The sequence below is a fragment of the Lathamus discolor genome, chromosome 1 (genome assembly GCF_037157495.1).
Source record: "Lathamus discolor isolate bLatDis1 chromosome 1, bLatDis1.hap1, whole genome shotgun sequence".
Taxonomy (NCBI): Eukaryota; Metazoa; Chordata; class Aves; order Psittaciformes; family Psittacidae; genus Lathamus; species Lathamus discolor.
Window position 1 is genome coordinate 71,079,097 of NC_088884.1, and position 26,103 is coordinate 71,105,199.

At 42.8% G+C, this 26,103-nt stretch overlaps 1 protein-coding gene across 5 annotated transcripts in view; it reads right to left on the reverse strand.

Annotated features, from left to right (window-relative positions):
- Positions 1-2,824: 2,824 nt before the first annotated feature.
- LARGE1 (LARGE xylosyl- and glucuronyltransferase 1) overlaps positions 2,825-26,103 on the reverse strand; it is a 277,960-nt gene continuing 254,681 nt past the window's right edge. For 4 of the 5 annotated variants that reach the window (XM_065679433.1, XM_065679406.1, XM_065679416.1 and 1 more), the window contains 4 exons: positions 24,030-24,308; positions 15,754-15,900; positions 11,174-11,369; positions 2,825-4,858 (listed from right to left, as the gene is read on the reverse strand). In XM_065679433.1, the coding sequence (XP_065535505.1) occupies positions 4,661-4,858; positions 11,174-11,369; positions 15,754-15,900; positions 24,030-24,308 (820 nt within the window). In that variant the 3' untranslated portion in view covers positions 2,825-4,660. The remainder of the gene's footprint in view (positions 4,859-11,173; positions 11,370-15,753; positions 15,901-24,029; positions 24,309-26,103) is intronic. The other variant, XM_065679441.1, reaches the window with a different exon arrangement.

Sequence of the window (26,103 nt, forward strand, 5' to 3'; positions counted from 1 at the left end):
TTTGCCAGGACTCCCAGTGCTGCTGGTCATTAATCTTTCTCAGCTGAAAACAGATGGGGCTATTAGGCAGGCTGGAGTAATGGGAGAAACCGGCAAGACAGAGAAGGAAATGCATTATCTTCTGGATAGAATTGCATGTAAAAATGAGAACATTAAAAATGTATTTTTCATATTTAATTGGACAATGTATGATTGTACCTACTGGAAAATAATGTGCAATGTGTTTTGTGTGGGGCATTTATAAAACTGTTCAGCTGTGCTAGGGCCTTATTTCCCCTCTGGAGAGGAACAGTAGCTACAGTTCTGACAAGGTTTTTGTGCTTTGCGCTCTAACACAGGGCTTACTCTGCTGCAACAACTACTGCAAGTAACACTACAAAATAGCTTTGTGGCAGTAGAAGGAAAATGCAGTTTATGATTTACATACAAACCACATGAAGCCTACCAAGTAAAAAACGAGTACTTTAGGAATCATGTCAGCATATGAGATACGAAGTCTAACAAAAGCAACGGAACTGCAAGCACAGCTGCTAATTCCTTTATATCACAGAGACCAAGATGATGATTAAAAATAGAAAAAAAAAAGCCCAAAACAAATTATGAAGTGGAACCAGATTGCTGACACAGGAAACAAGAAAGGCTGTAAGGAATTACTAAAAGTAGGACTTGGAAAAAACCCGTTATGGATACTAAGGACTAGTCAGAATGAAGAAAGACATTTTCTAGGTCTGCCAGGTAGGCAAGTGGTAGATGACTCTTAGCCAGAAAATGACAGCATGGAAGCTACAGCCAAACATTTGAAGGTATATGCTGTGACAACAGAGAGAAATCATGGAAACTTACTACAAGGTTACAATAAGGCATTAAATAAAGGCAAGTGCTTTGCCCAAAACTTAAACTTGCAAAGCCTGTTCTGTCAAAGGGAGAAGCATGAAAACAAAAGTAGAAGGAACTGGGTGCCAGCCCGCAGATTATTATTTGGAATAACAATTATGTCTGAAATGTGGTGGGATGTCAGAAGGTGCTGGGAAATACACATTTCAAGCTCTGGAACTGAAAAGTTTGCAGTGACTCATACGTGTCAACGGTGTTTGAGTGAAGGGGGAAAAGGGAGCCACAGAACAAAACATGTCAAAGTAAGAGCCCAAATTAGAAGAACAAAAGAATTTTGTAAGATTCTATTTCTGATCCCTTGACCAGGAAAAGGGCAGCATTTAGGAAAGGTAAAGAGGAAAATACAAACCTACAATAATAGGCTGATGTTTGATATAAAAAATCAAAAACAGCCCCCCTTTTTCCTTTTAAAGAATCAGCAGCCCTAAATAAAAAGAAAAGAAAAACTGAAACCCTCAGACTAAAAATGGATAAGGCTTATCAATAGCCGTGGTGTGTGGTATCCCCTCTGATAAATGGAAGATGAGGACAAGGAAATGCTGGTATGACTAAACTGGAAATTTTAGAAGTTAGGCCAAATAAGAAACCTTTTGAGAATGGAAATCAGAATTTTGTAAACCTGAAAAGAAAGTATGTAATAGTTAAGATGGAGTTTGAGCAAGCTAAGAGGGAATCTGAAGAGCAAATAGTAGGAAGTTAAAACTGAAAATACACATTTGCTCAGTACACCAAAAGCAGAAAACCGGACATAACCGGAAGGCCACCCCAAACAGTAAGTAGAAGAAACAATTAAAGACAATAAGGACATTGCCAAGAATCTAAATGATTTATTTGCATCAGTCTTCACCAGAGAGGGTGCTGGAGTGAAAACTAAATGAAAGACTCACACTTTCCAAATATTAAAGATAAGGAGAGTTGAAGACTCAAGAGAGAAGTTGGTGGAACAAATCAATAAATCAAAGGCATTAAGTTACCAGGTTTATCTGATATTTCTTGAAGATTTCAGGAGAAATAACAAAGTTGCTATCAAATACTACAGCAGAAGACTGGAAGACAGTCAGTGTTATAACTGAGTTGGGGACTTCTGTTGTTGTCGGTGGTGATTTTTTCATGGTATTGGAGGAGCCCTGGCAGTTACAGACAGGTATGTAATTCTAATTTGCTATCATGTAAAATGGCTGAAATGTGTTAAAAAAACCTAAGCCTCACACTTCCCTAATTATGAAGCACATAGACAAACAAGACGTGACAGATACAAGTCAGTACAGTGTCTATAAAGGTAAAAAAAAAGGGGCTCTTCGAACCTACTACCAATCTTTGAGCTAGTTACACCAGCCAGCACACCTAAGCCTACCCAGAAGGTTCCACGACTTGCTATGCAGACAGGCAAATAGCAAATGATTACCTCCCTGCTCCCCCCATCTGCATCACCTCATAACCACTGAGGAGAAAATAATGTTCATGTTGATATTGGCACATCAAAACAACATACAGGCCCATGCTACAGGTTACGCTGCTGCAGGGCAATTCGGTCCACCCTTGGGCAACACTGTTAAGCCAAGGAGAAACATACATCTGGAAATGAAAGTTTTTGATATATATGAAACATAATGATGGTCACTCTGAAGCTCTGATTGGAGATTTTATGTAGGGACAACTGGTGTAAGGCTCTCTTAGGATCAGCTTTTGACATCCTTCTGCACATTAGCTAATGAACAGGCCCCTGTGCTACAGGGTTCTCATTCTCAATATGCACAGTGAACTTGGCCCTTAATGGTGAGTAATACAGGACTTAGGAAGTTAAGATTTTGGGCTTTTTTAAAAGAACATATTTTAGCCAGGACTGAGCACTCATTTCACTTCTTCCCAGCTCTTCCCAGTTTTTTATGTAAATCTTTCCACAAAGCCATTAAGAACAGAAGAAAAGCACTTTGGAAAATTATGCAGTAATGTATTCTTATGCAGCCAACAATCCCAGGGGAAAAAGTGAAAATTACACACAGCCTCCCGCCCCTTTTTATTTCTTGTCAAAGAAGTTGCCTTTTTTGGCTTTTCTTACATATACACAGCATGATGAACTGATATTTGTAGTTTAAATGTCTGGTTTAACCACGTGGTTTCCACCGTAACAGAAAGCTCTCACAAAATGTCAGGTTAGAAATAAAACCAAGCTCTAGAGAGATGAGGTGGGGAGGAAAGTAGAAGGTCCAGCGGCTGAAAAACAAAAGGGGAAAAAACTGAGCAGAACTCAATGTGGATCCATTTCCCAGCTCAGACAGTGGTACTGGTATCGTGGTTACATGGGGATCTGGGGTAAGGAGACAGATGCGTTTTGTCACTGAGTTGTTTCTGCTTTCTCTATTAACATTGCAACAGAAATTACAAACAGCCCTGCAAGGGGTAGTGCATTAAACCTCATCTCTGCATCCCATGTAAACACAACATTAATACTGAAGAATAAAGAAAATGATAAAAAGTCCAGTGTCTTGTTTTCTGCATTTTGCTTGTTAGGTTTCCTGTCCGCCCACCAGCATATTCCTGTGTGTACCAAAGCTGTGAACTTGACCAGCTCACGTTCAAGCAAACACTCACACTCAGATTCCCAACACATTCTTTTCTCCCCCTCGAATGGGGAGTTTATTCCTAACAGTTCTGCTCCTTTTAATTATAAACTCCTTTAACGAAGTAGTTCTGAGACCTTGCAGCAGGCAGCAGGAGAGCACCAAGGCTACTAGTTGCTGTGTTTATATTCCCTGTTCATCAGAGAAGTCCACTTAAAGCCCAAGGCCCAGTGCCTTCACAGGTGGGCATGCACTGAAATAAGCCTACAAATCAATATCCCCCCGGCACAATATGCCTCATAGGCAAAATCCAATTCTTGCCTAAAAAAGGATAAAGAGTTTCAGCCAGGCCCTTTATTTTACGAGACACACACGAACAAGTTGCTCTGGTGAAAACAAACCTTACACTGACAAGTTTTGTTCATGTTCTGGCAGAGCCTACTCGTCTTCTTTACTGGACCACCAGAACTGAAGATGGGAAAGAAACACAAGGGAGACATTTCCTTGGCAAGGACAGGAGCAGCATTTAGGACTGGGGAAAAGGCGGGGTGGGGTATAGGGAATTTTCCTGATAAAACAACTAATTTGAGAGTAAAAGACCAACCGCTATCATGTATACACCTAAGCCAGTTAACACACCTTCTCTGGAGTGCAGTACTATATAAGCGTCCCCTTTGTTTTCAAGGCTAATTCAGACCTTTGGCTCATCCTGCATTAACAAGGTCATCCATGGTAACAGGGCCCCTGTGAAAGTTCACAGGTGAGAGTTCCCTTTTAGAGTAGTGCAGATTTGAAATTCACAGGACAGCGACCCGAAGATCTTCCTTTACAGATAAAAAGCATGTCAAATTATTAAATAGCAACATGAAATCCTATATTCTGAAGGTCTGTCTTTGCTCTGCAGTTAACAGAGCAAGAGTGCTTTCCCAGCCCCAGCCCAGTCCCCAGCCCCGTTGGCATGGCGGGCACGTGGTCGGCTCCTCCCGCTGACACCTCATGAATGCTAAAGCTGAAAGGCCTGGGGTAGTTGGGGAAGAGACGAATGAGCATAGTTCAAAGACATCTCACTTCAAATTTCTACTGTTAGAACTGCCCAGTATGATATAAAACCAGAAAGTATTTCTCAGTTCGAAGTTTGAAGACCCCAAACGTTGAGCGGCTCCTCCCTCCGGTGTCCCTATTTCCCTCACACGGGCTCTGCTGTGCTAGCTGTTGCTCTCTGCCGTGAGATATTTGAGGGCTGCAAAGCCATAGTGGCGTGACATATCCTGCTGGAACTCCTCCTTCAGGGTCTTGAGACAGATGCGGTATTGCTTGTTGGAGCGGAACTTGGTGATGTCGAAGCTGGGGGCGTGCGGCATGTGGATCATGTAGGCATTGGGCAGCACCGTGAACTCGTACTCCTGGGGGAGAAACACACTAGCTGTGAGGATGTCCCCGAGCTCCCTTGTGACACATCTCTGCCATACCTCCACAGTCATACATGCTTCATCACACAACAGCACAGTGTGAGTCTCAGAAATAACAAACTCATACAGATAAGACAAATAAGCCTTCTTTAAAAGTTCATTTTGCTTGGTTTTATGGAAGATATACTTTATATTTTACAATATTTTACTCCATATAAGCCAAATAATGGGGAAATGGTACAAAAGGCAGGCCTGAAGGCCCTCTACTCTGCTCTTGTGAGACCCCACTTGGAGAACTGTGTGCAGTTCTCGTGTCCCCAACATAAGAAGAACATGGAGCTGTTGGAGCAAGTCCAGAGGAGGGACACAACGATTATCAAGGGGCTGGAGCACCTCCTGTATGAAGACAGGCTGAGAAAGTTGGGGCTGTTCAGCCTGGAGAAAAGAAGGCTGCGTGGAGACCTCATAGCAGCCTTCCAGTATCTGAAGGGGGCCTATAGGGATGCTGGGGAGGGACTCTTTATCAGGGACTGTAGTGGTAGGACAAGGGGTAATGGGTTCAAACTTAAACAGGGGAGACTTAGGTTAGATATTAGGAAGAAATCCTTTACTGTGAGAGTGGTGAGGCACTGGAACAGGCTGCCCAGGGAAGTTGTTAGTAAAACAAACATGATCAACTCAGAAAAGATTGAAAGCTGTTGGGTTACAGTGCTACCAGAAACCAAGTGTTTGCGCAACACAGCTCAAAATAAAGCCCAAATAAAATGGAAAAAGGTGAGCAGAATACAATGTGGAGCTATATTCCAACTCAGGCAGTGGTACTGGTGACCCTGAAGTGTAGCTAAGGCTGCAGTACCTTCCCAGAGACACCTATGAAACAGCAGCATGCACTGGACAGCTAGGTGCAGATGCAGCTGTATGGCTGCGCCTTTCTTATTATGGGAATGCCTCTTCCCTGCTAGACAGTGATGAAGTGGCAAATCTTTGTGCCAAATTACATTGCTGTCATATATGGGAATAGGCCCCTCTGAGCTTCTGTTTGGGGTGATAAATGTACAGCAAGAGCAAAATAATCTTGATGCTCACAGGCAGAACTTATATAGCTGGAAACCACTTGGAATTAATGGGGAACCAAATGCAAGAAAAAAGGCTGGCGTGATGGAGTGAGGAGAGCTGATAAACTACAAACTATAAAATACAAGTTTGTATTTACAAGACCTTAAAACTAAGAGCTGAAGCTGCAGAGAAAGACCCACTCGCCTCCTACAATCTTTGCTCTCTGCATCTCAAGTCTGTAATCCTGCAGTTCAGGGACTGTCTATGCTCTGTAAACTGTTCAGCACAGCAATGCTCCCATCCTTCTGAAAATCCTTCGGGCACCTACAGCCTTCCAAAAACTTGTATGAGTCTGCTGCTAATAAGCCTCTTTGAAAGATGCTGGGCTAGGGTCCTGGGAAGAGGGATGCTCACAGTCTAGTTCCACAGTCACTAGAAGAACAGGGAAAGGCTTCCTAATGATCCATCTCTATTGCATGGAAACATTTATGGACAAAGCAATGCGCTTGTAGGAACCTCTGCGCCTATCTCACAGGTCATAAATTCTTTAGATGAACACTGCCATTATCTATGTATTTGGACAGCATCCTGCTCCGTGGACATCTACATGCCCCCAGAATAATAATGATGATTATTTCCACACAGTGTGCTGCTCTGAAGGATGGCAGTGGCACAGGCCCTTGGTAAGGAAAATGAAACAGTCCTCTTGACAGACACCGCAGTTGTGAGAAGCAGTGAAATAATTCAATTGAGAAGCTGCTCTGCCTGCTGGTAATGAAACCAGCCAAGCGGCTGGCAGCAACCTGATCTGTGGACACCCCGAAGCAGAGGAATGCCATACGGGGATGTAGCTATGTGAATTCCAGATCCTCTCCAGGCTGATTCTGCGGGAGAACAGGCCAACATCCATGCTGCTACCCATGATGGAAATTAAGCTTCTTTTCAATGTGAGAATGTTTTTAAGGCTGGAAGAGTGAGAAAAACAATTCCCCAGAGTTAGCTCCAACTCAATGGCTTTTTAAAATATCTGCATGATGAACAACTTTGCAAGATGTTCCATTTTCCCATGTGTAAATCTGTATGCTGGGCAAACATCTCTGAACAGAAGAGTTAAATTGGGAGTGCTAGATGAGAGCTGCCAGTGGGAGCATAAAGCCTTGTTACCCAGATTAACAAATAATACATCATTACCTTAGCACTCTCCACAACTGATGGTTAAATGATTAGTGTTTGGAAAGCGCATTGGAAAATTAAAGTGCTATAGCAAAGTGTTATTATTAATGATAATATAAGGGGCTTTTTTTTTCTAGTCTGTCATAATTTTTTTTCTCAACGTAAGTAGGTACAAATTCCTTGGGAATGCCCTTCTACAAACAGGGCAAATGGCTGCCAGCGCAAGGTGACCATGTGGTTTTGTAAGCAGTAGAAAATATGCCTCCCACAAACATGCCTGCACACAAATAGCCCACAGCCCAGACACAATTTCCCAGTAACTTGCTGTATGCCTTGTGCTGCTCTGCTTCACACAAACTGTTAAGAGTTGAGCAGAGAAGGATCAGCTCTCTGCCAGATCCATAGCAGAAGCTACCACAGGAGGATATAGATGGCCAAACCCCATGCTTTTTGTTTAGTATGAAATGTTACTAGTTCAAGAACTAGGTTTGAAACCAAACAAAAACCCCCAAACAAACCCAAACTATAAAGAAATGCTGTAACAATCCTGCTGATTACCAGTGGTTAGCTTCACATTCAAGGGCAGCAGCGAGATGCAAACTCTGCCATTTCAGTAAGGAGCAGCAGCACCAGGCTCTCACGGAGCCATAGTCACTGCCAGACCCTAAGATCTAGGTCAGTGGCAGGGACTGAGAGCTCTAGTGCTAATCTGAGACTCTCCAGCTTTATCTGCATCATCCTTACTCTTACATATTTTGCCCAACAACTCCATCCCAAGTCACAGATACAAGAGGGAGGCAGCCCAAGGATCAAGTAGCTAGATCCTCTAGAGTCTGCTCCACAGCCAGAGACTTTTGAAATGCAAAGTCCTTGGCTTTGCAGAGATGTGCTGCAAATCCAGGCCAGGAACCGAAGAAGCTTGCTTTGGATTCAATTTGAGATTGCTTTTTGAATTCTAAATTAGCATTTGGGATTCACTAACCTCTGCTTAACCGAAAAAACTTCCAGCTAAGTCTGCAGATCCCCTAGCAGGTTGTAAGACTGGCAACATGTGCTGCAGTGCTCAGGCACACTGCTGGGTAGGAGGTGGACATTGCAGGGACTGTGCCACTTCAACTTTCTCAGCACTGACAATTAAACTAACTTTAGACTTAGTTCTGCTTTTAATGCTTGACAAGGACTGAGAATGTGGTCATGGATGGCTATGTCCTTTTTAGGAAAGATAGGTCGGCGAAGCGAGGTGGTGGAGTGGCTCTTTACGTGAGAGAGCAACTAGAATGTATTGAGTTCTGTCCGGGGTCGGATGAGGAGCAAGTGGAATGTCTGTGGGTACGAATCAAGGGGCTGACTGGCACGGGTGATACAGTTGTGGGGGTCTATTACAGACCTCCTGATCAGGACGAAGGAGTTGATGAGGCTTTCTACAGGCAACTGGAAGTAGCCTCGCGACTACATGCCTTAGTCGTCGTGGGGGACTTTAATTACCCCGATATTTGCTGGAAGACTCACACAGCCAGTCATTCACAGTCTAGGAGGTTCCTCGAGTGCATTGATGATAATTTCTTAATGCAAATGGTGGACGTACCAACTAGGGGAGCAGCGCTGCTAGATTTAGTACTCGCCAACAAGGAGGGTTTGGTCGAAGTGGTGACGGTCAATGGCAGCCTTGGCTGCAGTGACCATGAGATGGTGGAGTTTAGGATCCTGTGTGGGAGGAATAGAATACCTAGCAAAGCCACAGTTCTGGATTTCCGAAGGGCCAACTTTGGCCTCTTCAGTCAACTGCTAAGGGAGGTCTCATGGGAAAGTGTACTAGGCGGTAAAGGGGCTCAAGATAGTTGGTTAGCATTCAAGGACCGCTTCTTCCAAGCTCAGGATCGGAGCGTCCCAATAAGTAGGAAGTCAAGTAAGGGATCTAGGAGACCGGCGTGGTTAAACAAGGAGCTGCTGGGCAAACTCAAGTGGAAAAGGAGAATCTATGGATTATGGAAGGAGGGGCTGGCCGCTTGGGAGGAATATAGGACAGTTGTTAGAGGATGTAGGGAGGCAATTAGGACAGCTAAGGCCTCCTTGGAACTCAATCTTGCTAGTCGGGTTAAAGACAATAGAAAGGGCTTCTTCAAATACATAGCAAATAAAACTAACACAAGAGGCAATATAGGCCCACTGCTGAACGAAGTGGGTACCCTGGAGACAGAGGATATAAAGAAGGCAGAGGTGCTGAATGCCTTCTTTGCCTCTGTCTTTACTCCTGCAGACTCTCCCCGAGGGCCCCGGATTTCTATAGCCCCAGAAGGAGTCAGGACAAAGGAGGAGTTTGCTTTGGTAGATGAGGATTGGGTTAGGGATCAGCTATGCAATCTGGACATCTGTAAATCGATGGGTCCGGATGGAATGCACCCACGGGTGCTGAGGGAGCTGGCGGAGGTCATTGCTAGGCCACTTTCCATCATCTTTGGTAAGTCGTGGGAAACGGGCGAGGTGCCTGAGGATTGGCGGATGGCAAAGGTCACACCAATCTATAAGAAGGGCAAGAAGGAGGACCCGGGTAATTATAGACCGGTCAGCCTTACCTCCATCCCTGGAAAGGTGATGGAACAACTTATTCTTGACTCCATCACTAGGCATATCAAGGATGAGGGGGTCATTAAGAACAGCCAACATGGTTTTATGAGGGGGAAGTCATGTATGACCAACCTTATAGCCTTCTATGAGGAAGTGACTAGGTGGAGGGATGATGGTAGAGCGGTAGATGTAGTTTTTCTTGATTTCAGTAAGGCATTTGATACTGTCTCCCACAGCATCCTCATAGATAAGCTAAGGAAGTGTGGGCTTGACGATCAAGTAGTGAGGTGGATCGAGAACTGGTTGAAAGGAAGAAGGCAGAGAGTTGTGGTCAATGGCGCAGAATCTAGCTGGAGGTCTGTGACTAGTGGAGTTCCTCAGGGGTCGGTGCTGGGACCGGTGCTGTTTAATATTTTCATCAATGACCTGGATGAGGGAACTGAGTGCACCCTCAGCAAGTTTGCTGATGACACAAAACTGGGAGGAGTGGCTGACACACCAGAGGACTGTGCTGCCATTCAGCGAGACCTGGACAGGCTGGAGAGTTGGGCGGGGAGAAACTTGATGAAATTTAACAAGGGCAAGTGTAGAGTCTTGCATCTGGGGAAGAACAACCCCATGTACCAGTACAGGTTGGGGGTTGACCTGCTGGAAAATAGTGAAGGGGAAAGGGACCTGGGGGTCCTGGTGGATAGGAGGATGACCATGAGCCAGCAATGTGCTCTTGTGGCCAAGAAGGCAAATGGCATCTTAGGGTGCATTAGAAAGGGAGTGGTTAGTAGGTCAAGAGAGGTTCTCCTCCCCCTCTACTCAGCCTTGGTGAGGCCGCATCTGGAATATTGTGTCCAGTTCTGGGCCCCTCAATTCAAGAAGGACAGGGAATTGCTTGAAGGAGTCCAGCGCAGAGCCACAAAGATGATTAAGGGAGTGGAACATCTCCCTTATGAGGAGAGGCTGAGGGAGCTGGGTCTCTTTAGCTTGGAGAAGAGGAGACTGAGGGGTGACCTCATCAATGTTTACAAATATGTAAAGGGTAGGTGTCAGGATGATGGAGCTAGGCTTTTTTCAGTGATATCCAGTGATAGGACAAGGGGCAATGGGTGTAAACTGGAGCATAGGAAGTTCCACGTTAACATCAGGAAGAACTTCTTTACTGTAAGAGTGACAGAGCACTGGAACAGGTTGCCCAGGGGGGTTGTGGAGTCTCCTACACTGGAGATATTCAAGGCCCGCCTGGACAAGTTCCTGTGTGATGTACTGTAGGTTACCCTGCTCTTGCAGGGGGGTTGGACTAGATGATCTTTTTAGGTCCCTTCCAACCCTTGGGATTCTGTGATTCTGTGATTCTGTGAGCTAAATGTTCTCAACTCAAGAGGCACTCATTCAGGAGCTCAATAAGGCCAGATGAGTACGTTGGTGATGCAAAGCCTGAAGCCTTTCTACAGAACACTAATTTCATTTTAACAACCCTCCTGCCTAGCCTCTGGGTGAGATATGCAGGTGTCATCTCCTCACCTGTGCATCCAGTTCCATGATGTGAGCTACTTTGTTCCAGCCGAATCCAACAAACCGCCTGTCATACTCTGGGCAGTCCTTCCTCACAACAACGTATGGCTCAAAGTCTGCTTCCCACTCGACACGGTAGGGGGTGGTGGCTGTTCGCCACTTGGCAAAGTTCGTTGGCGCATGCCCTTTCGTCCAGACGTGATACCTTAAAGAGACATAAATGGCATGGATGCGGGGAAGCAATTAGATAGAATGCATCTTGGCGAGGCAACAAAACATTACTTGTTAGATGAAATGCTCAAAAATAAGGACATTAGCATACAGTTCACATCATCATTTTTAAGACAGAGCGGAGGCAATTTCTAGGACTATTTCCAGCATGCTTCCCAGAGCCTCTATGTACTCAATGCTTAAACACATCTAGTTGGTGAAGGATAGTGTGAAAACACTACCTAATGCTAATGTGAGAAACAATTACAAAGTACGCAGGCAGCTCATCTGCACTACAAAGTGCTGTGGCTTGTACCTAGCAACCAAGCGGCTGTATCAGTGCTCTAAAATCAGTGTGAAAGCCTGCAGCTCAGATAAGGTCGCTAAAATTAGCTATTTCCTTGTACACCACACTGACATTCACTATTTGTTTTATATGTAATTTTATAATTTGTATGAGAGACACCTGCAGCTCTGGACAGACATTCCGTTTTATTAGTTACTGTGATTATGATGGCAGGAGCCAAAGTGCATAATTAAATGAATAAGTAAAATATTACATAAAAGCTTTCTATTGTACTTTCTACACTGTGGCGAGTACCCATGTGATCCTTAGGAAGGTAATCAATTTGATTTACAGAAAAAAATCCTTTTATACTTTGCTAATCTTGTTTAGGTCACAGCAGGTCTCTTCCAAGCACAGCTTGAATGCACCCCATTAGTGCCAGGGTCAATGACTCTCTCACCCACTTCTTCTTACACTTTCCAAAAATCAATGAGACGGGCTCTTTCTGCAGACTGATAGATTAAATAATGAAAGAAAGGCATAGCTGGCCATCTGCATTACAATGCTCAGAGACGTGTAACAGAAGGGGCAAAACAAACACCCTGCCAATTCATAATGTAAGGTACACTGAATTCACAGGGATGATTTGCACGAAAAGTGTTGAGATATGAGCATGAAATCTTTTCAGAATTAGGACCTGAGGTAATGTTTCAACCCCAGAAATTCTCGTAACATTGGGAGTCATTGCTAAAAGCAGGGATGCAAAATCACACCCTGGAGTTTTCACTAGGACTGTATATTTGTATGGCTTGTAACAGGAAAAACAGAGAGAGGTGTTGACTACTCTTGTTCAGGGGCAGTCAGGAAGGCAGAATAATTAGTATAGCACCAGGGTCCCAAGTTACGTATGGCCCTTTGAAGGCTGCATTTCTAACTGTAAACAGGTTGCATCACTTTCAGTTATCTGGCTCAAGGACCTGGGAAAACAGCCCTTCTGTATTAAAAGAAAATGATAGTGAATTAATTCTCCAGAGATTATTAGAAAAGAGTGCCAGATTCACAAAGATGCTTACAATGTTTAATGCCCTTTGCAATCATCTCCAAAAAGCCCATCCCTTTTCACGGTCTCTTGGAAACGAGTGGGTAACCCACCTAGTCACTAATGGGCAGCTATCTATGCCAGGAAAAAAATATTATCACAATGTGGGATTTAAAATTATATGGGATTGTGGAGGATGCTTTATCTTCCAAAATCCTACCTCCAGCATTTTGAAATTAATTATGGTAATAACAATAATGACTACTAAACACTTCCAAAGTGATTTGTATCTTCAAAGCCCCATACAAACTTCAGTTAATTGAGAGATCCCTGCAGAGAAGCAGTCAACCACTGCTGTTGTTCTAGTAACACTCTCCTACTGATTTAAACAGGGGGGAAACAGGATGCCAAGCATAAAACCCAGCAATTTCTTTCCACCATGTTTAGGGATATCAGTGTAAGCTGCTACAGCAGCTCAGGTATAATCTGTGAGTCGAGGGAGCTGACCAGCAGGGAAAAAAAATTGGGAAGAGACAGGGAGGGGAAAATACGGAAACGAGACTGGAGAGATGAAACAAAGCAGAAAGGAAGGAATAGACCTCATTGTACCGAACAAAATAATAACAGAGATGATCTACTTGCCTCTTCACAGTGACAGATGTGAGTGGAGGGAAAGAGGAAGACAAAAGGATGACTAAGGTTGGGATGAAGAGAAAAATGAGTACACAAAGCTCAAACGAGGTGTGTGCACACTAATTATAAAGGAATAATTAGACCGAAAACAAGAACTGTGAGAGTTCAAGATTCCATACGTATCTGTACATACTACATATATGAGTCTACATATATGCATACACACATATAATATGCTGGAGCTGGATCATGGCAAATGGCTGATCACCAAATGACATGTACTGCACAGTAAGATATGCAGAGACCATTACATGGGTGTCCATACAGAGGATGTCACTATAAAAGAGCGAGTCATTTCCAACAGACTTTACTCTCAGAGATGCAGCTGTGGGATGTGGTTCACTGTCTGTACTGGTCTTCCATCTCACAGGACAAACTAATAAATCTAATTTTCCTGCTCAAGCCCTTGTCACTCAAGATTTAAATATTCATCAAATTTTAAGGCTGCACTCACTGACTCCCAGAACTTCCTGAAAATTGTGAACAGTGTATTTTTCACTATCACTGGCAATTTTGGTAAATCCAAACAAAGTCATTCGACCTCAGTAAAGTGCTGATGAATTTGTTTCCCATGGTTTATGGAAAACAACTGGAAAAAGACATACCCACCACTTTGGACCAAATGTTTCATCTTAAAGAAAGCTAGGAAGCTGGCACAGTGCAACCTGCTTCTGTGGAGGGTTTCCACACAGCACACCTTGCAAGCCACAGATGCTTACGTCTTCCCTTTTCTTCTGGTGGTGACTGGGGGATGTAACTGAGAGCCTTTTCGTACTTCTTAGCTGCCCAGAGCTAGGAAAGGTCACCATGTGGAAAAGAGGTGGCAAAAGCAATTTCAGTGAGGAAAAGATTGTAATCTACCACGTGGCACGAGGGACTGGGATGCTGCAGGCACTTTCAGCAATCACTGTCACAGCAGTCCTCCCCAGCTCACTCCCACCCGCTCAGCCTCGAACTGCAGCGTTATTACAGCACCTTGAACGTGGAGGTGGAAATTCTCAGCCCAGATCACAGCTGCTTTGTGGCTGTTGATAGATTTGAGCAATGAAATGAGCCAAAGCAAACTTGGGAAGCATTTGCAAATTGTGTCCTACATTAATAAGAACACTAGCTACAGACACATGTCCTTCAGTTCTTATTTAACCTTGCTCTGGCAAAACTCCCACTGATGTTAAAGACAGTTTTGCCTAAGTGAGACTTGAGAAAGGACCTGCAAATCTGTCTGTGTACGTTACATGCCAACATGCTGTATAGCTTGAGAACAAAATCTGTAGTGGAAACCCACTGCTGTGCAAGTTGAAAATTTGATTGTTGGTGGAATGTAGCATCATAAAATCCTGAGGGTGTTATTTTCCACTGGAAGGATATTTTTCTTTCAACTATGGGGAAACAGTCCCCATAGAACATAGTCATTCTATCAACAAATCTCTTGTTAATTTGTATGTCTTTGACTGTTAAAGAATGACGGAAGAGTGAATGGCACTTGCTCTATCAGTATTCTTAGGTAATTTTCCAGAGAGAGGCATGCCTCAAGTTTCTATTTCAAGTCAGTCACTGGTAGAGGCAGTGTCAGGATTGTTTTCCAGGCTCACCAGGGTGTTTGCTATGCGGCCAAATGAGGGAAGGGTGGCTGCTGCAAAGAGAGGTGTGCAATACACACAATAGGAGAGTGAGGAAAGCTATAAAGAGAAGGATGGGAAAGGTGATACAGAGCTCCACTGGCCATGGATAATACCTAGCTTTTTCAGAGCTTTTATCTCTAGATCTCAAAATACTGTAAAAAGGAGAGGTGAACATTGTTACCTGCATTTCAGAGATGGAGAACAGAGATGTAAGAAAACGAACTGATTCGTGTACCACCTCCCAGCAGGGCAGTAGTGGAGCTGAGAAGAGAACGCACGTCTCCTAAGCCCCCTCTCTGTGCAACATCATAAGGCCATATTGTACTCTTCCCATCACTGCGATGCTTTACAAATGTCTGCTAATCAGACCTTACCACACACACACCCAAGAGACAGTTAACCCTGGTAGTTGCATTTTAAAACCAAAAAGTCTGGCAGATAATAGAAATGACTTGTTCACAGCCATAAAAGGTGCTTGCTTCAGAGAGAGCTCCAAATTTAGGTGTTCCTCACTTCTCAGCTTCTAGTCAGAGTACACTTTTACCTCTGCATTGAGAAACTCTAGCTATCTAAGCAGCTGTTTCACACTTTGAAAGAGCACATGACAAGCCTGCATTTGTTTTTTTCCCATAACTCAGTAAGGAAGTGAACAAACCGGCAAAGAAAAATTATTTTTGGTCACATGAGGGATCTCTTTAGAGATCATGACCACACATTCAACAAAAGTACTTTCCACTACCTGAAAGTGAAGAGGGTTCCCATGTCCAACATAGAGAGCAGTTCTGCTTTTGACTTGGGGAATGAGAGGCGGTAGCGTAGGGTCTCAAAAGCAGGTACGATCAGAGCTTTCTTCGTGTTAGCCAGGTCAAGCTGGATGACGGACTTCCTAGCAAAGAGAGACAACAAATAAAAGAAGGAAAATTGTAAACGGAGCAAATAGTTTGGCTTTTCAAAATAAAGCACAGAGAATGGGCAGTTTGATACCATAAATGTAATTATGGCCCATATTTTTCCCAAGGGTGCTACTTTTGAGCAGGAAGAACAACAGAGTTCAAAAAGAGCTTGTATGTTTGACTGATCCATGATGCGCTGCATGTCCAGGGGTGCACAGGACTGAACTAGCACTCTAAGCACAGCCAACTGACCCCCTTTAAGAGAAACATAGCTGAATATTAATACATATATGGGAAAGAGCTGCTGAGTCAATGCTGTTCTAAAAAAAATGGGATTTATTCAGGATTCAGCGGGATTTCACAAGATGAGGAGCTGGAAAGTTTGGCAGCACCTCAGCCCAGTTATTCTCTGAGCTAAGCTGTGCCATCATACTTGCTTTTTACCTCTGCTTTAGAGCTCTGTCTGTTCTGCAAGGGGACTGTTACCTTAACACTACTATAGACCAGATATTTGCTCTCATGAACACTATTGTTTGTAAAAGTACTTTCTATTATCTTTTATAGCAGTGGCCAAATTTAGTTCCATCTGTGCCTTCGCCTGTCAAACTTTCTCTCTACATAACGTAACAACATCCTTGTACTTTCCATGGGGTGACAGTCCCTTCTTCCACAGGTGATGAGTTCTTTTTCCTGAGTTCAAGCAGTATCTCCTTCGTCAGCCAGGCTGGTCTCTTTCCTGCTGGTTTGGTTTTCAGTACATAGAAACTGCCTGCTCCTGTGCCGTAAGGATTTCATTCTTGAAGAGTGTCCACCCTTCCTGGACCCTTTGTCCTTCAGTAATGTTTCCAAAAGAAATATGCTAACCACCATCCTAAACAGGACAGTCAGCCCTCTGGAAATCTAAGGTGGAGGTTTTGCTGACCTTCTTCCTGATTTTTGCAAGGATTGAAAATTGAATCATTTCATGATTGCTTTGCCCAAGATGGTCTCCAACCATCCTATCACCCACCAATCCTTCTCTGTTTGTGAACAGCAGATCTAGCGAGGCATCTCCCCTAGCTGGCTCACTAACCAGCTGGGTTAGGAAGTTACCTTCCACACCCTCCAAGAACCTCCTGGACTGTTTCTTCTCTTCTGTGTTGTACTTCCAGCAAACATCTGGTAGACTAAGACCTCCAAGAGAACAAGGGCAAGGGATCATGAAACTTCTCCTACTTGTTTGAAGAATACTTTATCCATAGCTTTATCCTGGCTGGGTGGTCTATAACAGACTCCTATTTGCTTGATATTTGCTTGGTTGGCCTCCCCCTGATCTTTACCCACAAACATTCAGCATTCTCACTCACAGCATTGAGTTAAAGGCAGTCGATGCACTCCCTGACAGACAACACAACCCCATCACCTCTTTTTCCTTGCCTATCCCTTCTGAAGAGCCTGTAGCCTTCCATGGCAGCACTCCAATCATGCAAAGCATTCCACCACATTTCTATGATGGCAATTATGCCATGATTTCCCTGCTGCACAATGGCTTCCAGCTCCTCCTGTTTGTTACCCATGCTGTGGGCATTGGCATAAATGAATTTATGTTGCCCTGTGGATGTGGACTCAAACAGCAGCACGCTATCCCCTAGATCATGTCTAATGTCCCTGGTGTTATCCCTTTCCCTCTTTAAAACTAGTTTGAAGCCCTTTCTATAAGCCCTGCTAGGTCCTGGGCTAGAATCCTTTTCCCACTTTGGGACAGGCATACCCCATCTGCTGCTTGCAGGCCTGGTGCTGTAAAAACTAACCCACGGTCAAAACTCCCGATATTCTGACTCTGACACCAGTCATGGATCCAGGAATTAGTGATCTTATGGCCTGCGTGCCAGAGGTATTCAGTCTGTTCTTTCCTAACAAACTAAAACCCAAAGAAAAAGAAAAAGAAGTTACTTTTCCATCCCCAAACTGAATCTTACTATGCTTGTCATTAGAAATAACTCTGTCTCAATTTTCCTTTCATTATCTTCATATTTCATACAAGAAATATGCCTCTCTCTCTCTGTCAAAGTCAGTTCCCTTTAACAGGACTCACTGTCCTGATTTTTGTGCTACTGCAACAAGCAATCGAGGACAATGTTGACAAGCAGCAAACTCTCTGCAGCCTTATAAGATGAAGGAATTGCGATCACTGTCATAATAACAGAAGAACCAAACAAACCACTTTTCTTCGCCCAGAATATCTAAAATTCATTTATATTGCTATCAGAGAAAAAGAAGAGGAGCAGGGCTATTTAATAAATCCTGAAGTTTAGAGAATTCACACCACCCTATAGGCCTGTTCTATAAAAAATCTGTTCCCAGCACCTTACTGTAAAGTTTGCATTGTTTAAAGAAGCCATGCTACATTCCAGTGAACTTTTCCCACTGAAGGATTTTAACAGCATCTTATAACTTTTTTTACTTCCTTCACTACCTTCTCCCTCACCACTCCTTCACAGTCAGCCTCCATGACCTTCCAGAATCATTGAGTAGTGCCAGCATCTAGTCTTTATGATGCTGTTAATGTTTCTCCCCCTTCATACCTTCTCTGAGAGCAGGGGACACTGACATAGTATCTCTTCCAACATCTCAGGCTTCCTGATCTCTGTGCAATCTATCAGACTTGAGTGGTATAGCTTTGGGGATTCAGTTCTAGGAAGAAGCAAGTAACATTTGCAGTGCTGCTCACCCTTTGGGCTCTGCAAGGAAATAGCAGCTTCCATTTATGGCTGTTACTGTCTCTTTGTTTGATGGGGAGCTCAAAAGTCCCAGGCAAAAATGAAGGCCTTGATGCGCTTGGCACTGTCAAGAAGGAAGAGACAATCCTGTCTACTGGTGTTCATAGCCTGAAGCTCAACGAAGCTGAAGTAGGTATAGGTACTGCTGTGGTTTAAGCCCAGCTGGTAACTCAGGATCACATAGCAGTTCACTCACCCCTCCATTTCGCCCAGCCCCAGGAGGGATGGGGAAAAGAATATAAGAATGTAAACCCCACGGGTTGAGAAGAGAACAGTCCAATAACTACAGTAAAGTATAGTGGTAATAGAAAGAATACCAGCAATAACAATAGGAAACAAGAGAAGAAAGCTCAGAAAACAAGGTGATGCACAATACAATTGTTCACCACTCGCTGACTGATACCCAGCCCGAACCAAGCAGCAATCAGTTCCTTCTGGGTGACTCTCCCCAGTTTATATACCATGCATAATGTGCTTTGGTATGAAATACCCCTTTGGCTAGGTTGGGTCAGGTGTCCTGGCTGTGCTCACTCCTGCCTTCTTGTGCCTTCCTCAGTGGTAGAGCATGAGGCTGAAATGTCCTTGATCAGCATAAGCACTAGCTAGCAACAGTTAAAACATCGGTGTGTTATTAGCATTGTTCTCAGACTGAAAACAAAATGCAGCACTGCACCAACTACCAGGAAGAAGAATAACTGTTACAGCTGAACCCAGAACAGGTATCAAGGAAGGGTAATAGCAGAAACTGTCAGACAGAGCAAGCTGTGCTGAAACTAGTGTTGAATGTGACTAATTTTGTCAGATATGGGATACAAGCACAAAACCAATGCGGGTATCAATAATCCTTTCTGCACACTCCCTACTCTTGTAATCTGCAAATTTAATATAGGTATCAGTGGCAAAACCGTTGGAAAAAATATATGACAGTACCATCAGGAAGACAAATAAAAGCAAGAGGGAATAAACTGATACAAAAGGATGAAATCAATTGTACTGTCAAAGGTCAACATGAAAAGACAGGTAAGTGGAGAGAAGCAGAGGTCTGAAAGCAAGATGCTTGTAATAGAAACAAACACAGAGAACTGGCAGAGGTACTTTAACAGTGAAAGAAAATAGTGGGGTAATCTCTGCAGAAATATTTTCAAGAGATATGTTATGCATCTAAGGTGCAGGTCAGCCAGGTCAAAGTGCAGGGGTTCATCAAAACTGAGCTGGGACTTGAGATATGCTCAATGAAGAAGGCCAGCAGCACCGACCTCTGAGTAGTATAGCCTGCCTTTGATGTGGACTATATGACATAAAAAACTAATGTAAGTGGAAGAAGGAATCAGTGCTGACATCTAAGTGTTCAACCTGAGTGACAAAGGACAAAAGAGGCCATGTAAAATGTGATAATGGCAGGAGGATTTGATAGATGAAGAACACCTTCCATTTTCTCCTGATGACTTGGCTGATGGTCTGCTCCTCAACCAACCAGCTGAAAATACAACATCTTCTTATTTGAAGTAAAGCTACTTTTCCATTTCCATGGGGTGACTTTTTTATCCTGTTTTCAGTGGATGTGCCGTTTGCTGGCTGACTGGTTCTGTGGTACTTGGAATAGAAAATTTTCAGGTTATTTTGCAAACTAACACTGGGGAAAATGTTTAATTCCTGCAGTATCCTAATGAGGGCTGGGTTTTGGATTCAGTAATATTGATTCAGTATCTTTTTTCTTTTATCTGTCCTTTTCCCAAAAACCCCAAAATACGGATACATGGTTTTATGAAGAGCTTTCTCTTTGCTAGTGTTGTCCAGGAAACCGTTTCCCAGGCATCTTTGTATTCAGACCTGATGTATGACATTCTGACACGGTGAAGGTTAGGTTAAATTTCTAAATCTACTAATCAATCCTATTTTTTGCAAAGCTTTGAAGAAATGAATCTTAAATCATGAGTCTCCTCACCGGTTAAATGAACTCCAGCATATTGGTGTCAATCTTTTCAATTCCATAATCCTTCCCAAAAATTCACACAGAATTCTCATCATTATAGGGCAGATAGTAATATCATGTTTATTTTTAGAGGGCAGAGAAGCTCAAACACAGAAAGGTTAGCAACCTTATTCTAAAGCAGTGAATTCAGGGAAAAAGATAAAGGTCCACTAATTAAAATCAACTCCCACCATCAGGACTCAGTAAGTGGTTAGTTCGAGACCAAGGAATACAGCAGTCACAGAGTTTGCGGTAAGAACTGGAGAGCTGTCACTCCATTGTTGAATTCATATTCTTAGAAAGTTCCTTCTCTCTGCAAAAGCAATGAGAATGAGTGCATAGCCTACAAAGGCATCTGACAAATAAAAACCAAGAGACACTACATGAAGTGTGTCTCTTGCTGAGATGCTGAAGAAAAACCCGAAATACTTCACAACTGATACTGCAGGGACAGGTATAAAACCTGTGGTTAAAGATTGGATGACAGGACCCAATCATGCTAAATGTGTCACTGGAAGTGAAGGGCATATTTTACACAAAACGTGTCAGGGAAGAACTTTAACGCTAGCTGTGACAACTGTAGATAAGCAGCCTGTCTAGTTACTTTATCTTAGAAGAACCTTTAGAATGACCCACACACCTTACTTGTAGCAACCAGAAAGAGCTTTTACCTCTGGGGCAATGACAAGATGACCTTAGTAACTAATGAGGGATGGTGACAAAAGACTTCCACTCAGCCAGACCATGGCTGTTTCTGAGTTTCCTAAACAGGAAGTCTTGAAATGATACATTCCTTTTGTACCTCACAAAAGAGTAAGGGAGGGGGTTTGATGGAGATTAAAAGCATTAAAATGGTCTTACTTAGCAGCTGTGAAATAGCTCAATCAGCAAAAATCTAAGCGCTAGGAAGAGAGAACTAGAGGGACCACCTTTCTTTTTTTAAAACTGGCTGTAAACTTTCAGAAACAGTACCTTCAAAATATTGTGAAAATGTTTTCAAAATTCCTTTCTTTCTGAGAATATATTGTCTGCAGAGACACAACATACAATATATATATATAAATGAGCAAACTTGCAGTGAGAGGGACTTGCCTGGTTCATCGTACAAAGCGATACCCTGAAGAACCACACTATTTCTGTTTGTTTCTGGTTACTCTATTTGAGGAAATGAAGATGAAAACGTTTGTACATCTCTCTAACAAACAATCACTGCCTCTCGGATACATAGCACTAATCAGCTACTTGCAGAGGGAGTGGGAACAGACAATGAAGAAAGATACAGGGTATCTGTATTTAAAATATTCTCACTGCACCTCCCTGCTGTTTTGCTCAGGAAAATTATTATTGAAAAAGCAACAAAAGCCTCTAGAACACATGCAAAAAAATCCAGCCCCTTTTTCAAAAGTTGGCAGTAGCAGATCAGCAATTTCAATATTCCCAGGCAGCTGAGACTCACAGATTTAAGGTGGTACAGGAGTCACAAAATGCTGGTAGAGTAACACATCTTGCATGCAACAGCTTTCAGTGTGAATCTGTGTTGGGGTTTTTTTATTTCTGAAACAGCACCAATCAGTGGAGTCACTGTGCATTTAGTTCTGTGATGTGTTATTACCATACAAGAATTATTTTGATGGTTGTAATATCTCAAACATGTTGTGGTACATCATTTTGTCTATGTTTTTCTTCCTTTCATTGCTGGCTCCCATAAGTGCACTGTGAAGCAGTAGGAAGGAATGAGCTGCTTTTTTAGTACTACATGCCAGTAGCCAGTATCAACAGATGCTGTCCTTACTGTGTCCAGCATCAATCTGAAAAAGTGTAACAATACGCAACACTAACGTCGAAGAACAGAGAAGCTAACAACAACTGTCCCTACATATATCCTGAGACAACTAATGTGTGGAAGCGACAGAATTACCTTGGAGTCCTGACAGCACAGGTCAAAAAGAAATATCCTTAAATTAAGCGGGAAACAAGCTGACACGGTGCTACAAAACTTCAGTCATATTATCGAAAACAGTGTCTTTAAAGCCACAGAATCATAGACTAGTTTGGTTTGGAAGGGACCTTTAAAGGCCATTTAGTCCAACCCCCCTGCAATAAGCAGGGACATCTGCAACTACATCAGGTTGCACACAGCCCTGTCCAACCTGACCTTGAATGTTTACAGGGATGAGGCATCTACCACCTCGCTGGACAACCTGTGCCAGTGTTTCACCAACCCCACTGTAAAATATTTCTTCCTTATGTCAGGTCTTGTCATTTAAAACCATTATCCCTTGTACTATCCCAACGGGCCCCACTCAAAGTTTGTCTCCACCTTTTTTATAGGCCCCCCTTAGGTTCTGGAAGGCTGCTATACGGTATCCCTGGAGCCTACTCAACACCGCTCTCAATAGCAAATTTAACCCCGTACATGGACACAGACATTGAAAAAGGCAATTAATTCTCCATATGAGGGAGAAGTGAGAAGCTGCTTACTAAATTGTTAAGCCTGAAACAAAGGAATTCCTCCATAAGTTTACTGTACCGGAACACGTATTTCCCTTTACACTCCAGAACCCGGGTCCGATGGACTGAAACGTATCACCTCACGGGAACATTTTGATCAACTTTTACCAAATTGGAACAAAGATGACAAGCAAACTGGTCAGAACTAAGGAACTGAAATCCTCCTGTATGGCCACAGGGTGTCATCCTTGCTCTGCGTGCTGGCCTCAAATGACCAGCCTCTGCAGGGGAAAAGGTCTTTATTAGAAAAAGCCCAGTTAATGGATCAGAGGTCTGTAGCTTGCTCAGCCTAACCTGCTCACATTCATTATAATGCAATACACACTGAGGTTACTCTTCCCAGTTTCCTTATGCTAACTATTTTGCCCTGACAAGTGCTGGCACTGCAGTCATATTTCTGAGATGGTTAGACTAGTTCCCTCTTTTCAAGTTACAGAACTGGATTAAGAGTGTCAGAGGACAGTAAGTTCAGTAATGCTTTGAATGTGTTTTTTCTGTCACTGACATTAAGAACCACAGATTTTTAGGCAAATCGCCCAGTTCCCATCTCTGCTAATACAGGATGCTCTTGCACATTTAATAACACTTAGTCCAGTTCAATTTTCAAATTGATTCTTCTGCTGCTCTGAGGGAATTACTCTGATGGCTAACAGGGCTCACACTTAGACCCAAGATTTTTCTTTCATAACTGTACTGCTTTCCTTCCAGTTACAGCCTGTTACCCTAAAATCTCTTGCAGCTTGCTAGGCACTTAAACATCTATCAGTGGCCTCTTCCAGTTCTGCTCAAACTGCACTGTTTTAGGAATGTATGAGAAGGATGGAGTGTGGAGGGGCTAAAAATGCACCTGACAGTGGGAATTCCTCCACTGTTCATTTACCTGAGGTACTCGTAGAGTCCATACATGGGCAAGAAGTCGATGTCAGACAGAAACATGTATGGTGTGCTGATATGCTTCATGGCCACGTTCCTTAGCAGATTCACAGGATAGAACTGGCCCTCCTTGTACACGATATGATAGCCAACATTGTGGCGGCTCATAAGTACTTCCGAGCCCTGGGCGTAGCGCAGAAATTGCTGGGCTTCTGCGTCAGAAAGATAGAGTGCCAGGCTGATTGGACCTTCCCAGTGTTTGCAGATGGCTTCAAGCATCTGGAGCCTGAAAGAGGAAGGGTGAGAATAAGAAAAGGCTGTCTTCCTGTCTGGGGCCCTTTGCCTGGGTTCATCAATGCAGGTATCTGTCTCTAAGTCACTTCATATGCTGCGGAAAGCGATGAGTATTTCTACACCATAGATAATCTCACATAAATTGATATCTCCTTCCAGACAGATGGGTGGCACCCTAGATATGCCTACTTCTCTCCACTGAATACAAGGAAACCTAGAGATGGCCCTAGCTTAGATACACACAAACACAACTTAAATACCTAAAGCTAGGTGAAAACAACACCACCCTTGCTGCCTTAAGTGTTGATGTTGCAGGAAAACCCACATGGATGATATGACTTCATCTGATGTGAGCTTTGAGCAGTTACAGGGATCTATCTATGAGGATCTACTTACAGCATACTACAGTACTCTTCAACAAACTCATGGAAGAGAAAAATGTACAGACACATAGATCATTTTACCTCCTATTTATTTTTTCGAGGCAGTTAGTCAGATCTTAAAAGATGTTAAAAGCAACAGGTCAAGGGAATATAGGCATTTGCATAGACCAGAAGAAGCCTCACTGCCAGAGAAAGGGGAAAAGGATGACACATCAATAAAAATGGGATCTACTGTGTGTAGGGAGTAAGGAGAGAAGGAGGGAGAGACCATTGCTGTGGAATATCAAAAGGACATTTCAGACAAAAACATCATTTAAACTACTAATTTGTATATGCTCTAGCAGTATCTCCAATGTCATTAAATCATTTTCAGAACACGTTACATCGATGTGTATTTCTTAAAACTTCCATCAGTTACAATACTATTGATGAAAATGACAACAAAAGATCTCATACATAAATGTAAATCAAACCCAGGCTGGTCAAAATCGTTTAAGCACTTTGGGTAATTTATAGAAAATTGCCTAGAGATTAAGATATGCCACCCAAAAATACAGCAAGGACTGATTAGAAAGCCTCTTGAGTTAATACAAAGGCAAATGAACCCATGCAGCCCAGTCAGATATTCTATTAAAAATTAGGAAGAGTAGACTATGCAAAATGATTATTTTCTCTCCTTTCCAAATCCACATTACTAGATTGTTCCTACTAATATTTATACAGAATACAAGAAAACTTTTCTGCATCATTGTAATCAGAGAAAATAATTTCCCCTCCGACTATCTCTCTAAGCTTTGCAGCAGAAAGGAATGATATACCAGCAAACACACATTCCGACTTAACATTAATAGCTTTTTTCCTGCATTTCTGAATGATCGTGATGACATCCAAGATGATACAATCATTTTTTCTTAGATATATTACCTTTGCTAGTCTACACCTGGTACATTATTTTCTTTTTATCTATTATTGAAACAAAGGTTATTATCAGCCTGAAACATACAGCTGAACTAGAAACACAAATCAATAAAAAAGATCTAAAAAGTATGCGAAGGCTTTAGGCTTTTGACTGTACAAATAATAAATATGGAAAAATACTTTTTTTATTTCCTTTTCCCAACCTACTGGAAACCTATTAAGCAGGAGACTCCACTTTATCAGCACTCAGATTTAGGGGCAGCCTTTAAAAAATGGAATACTTGCTTAGCAAGAAATGCAGCAAAATGCCTTTCAAGGACTCCACGCAACGAACAAATGGCATACATAACTTATCTAAATGGCACACCTGATAACGCTTGCAAAGCTTTTCATGATAGTTAAGTGGGAACTGGGTTTTGCTGGTATAAATTTCCAGCTGGACAGCTTAGTGCCCTTCAGAATACTCCATTTTGCTGCGGGGCTCTC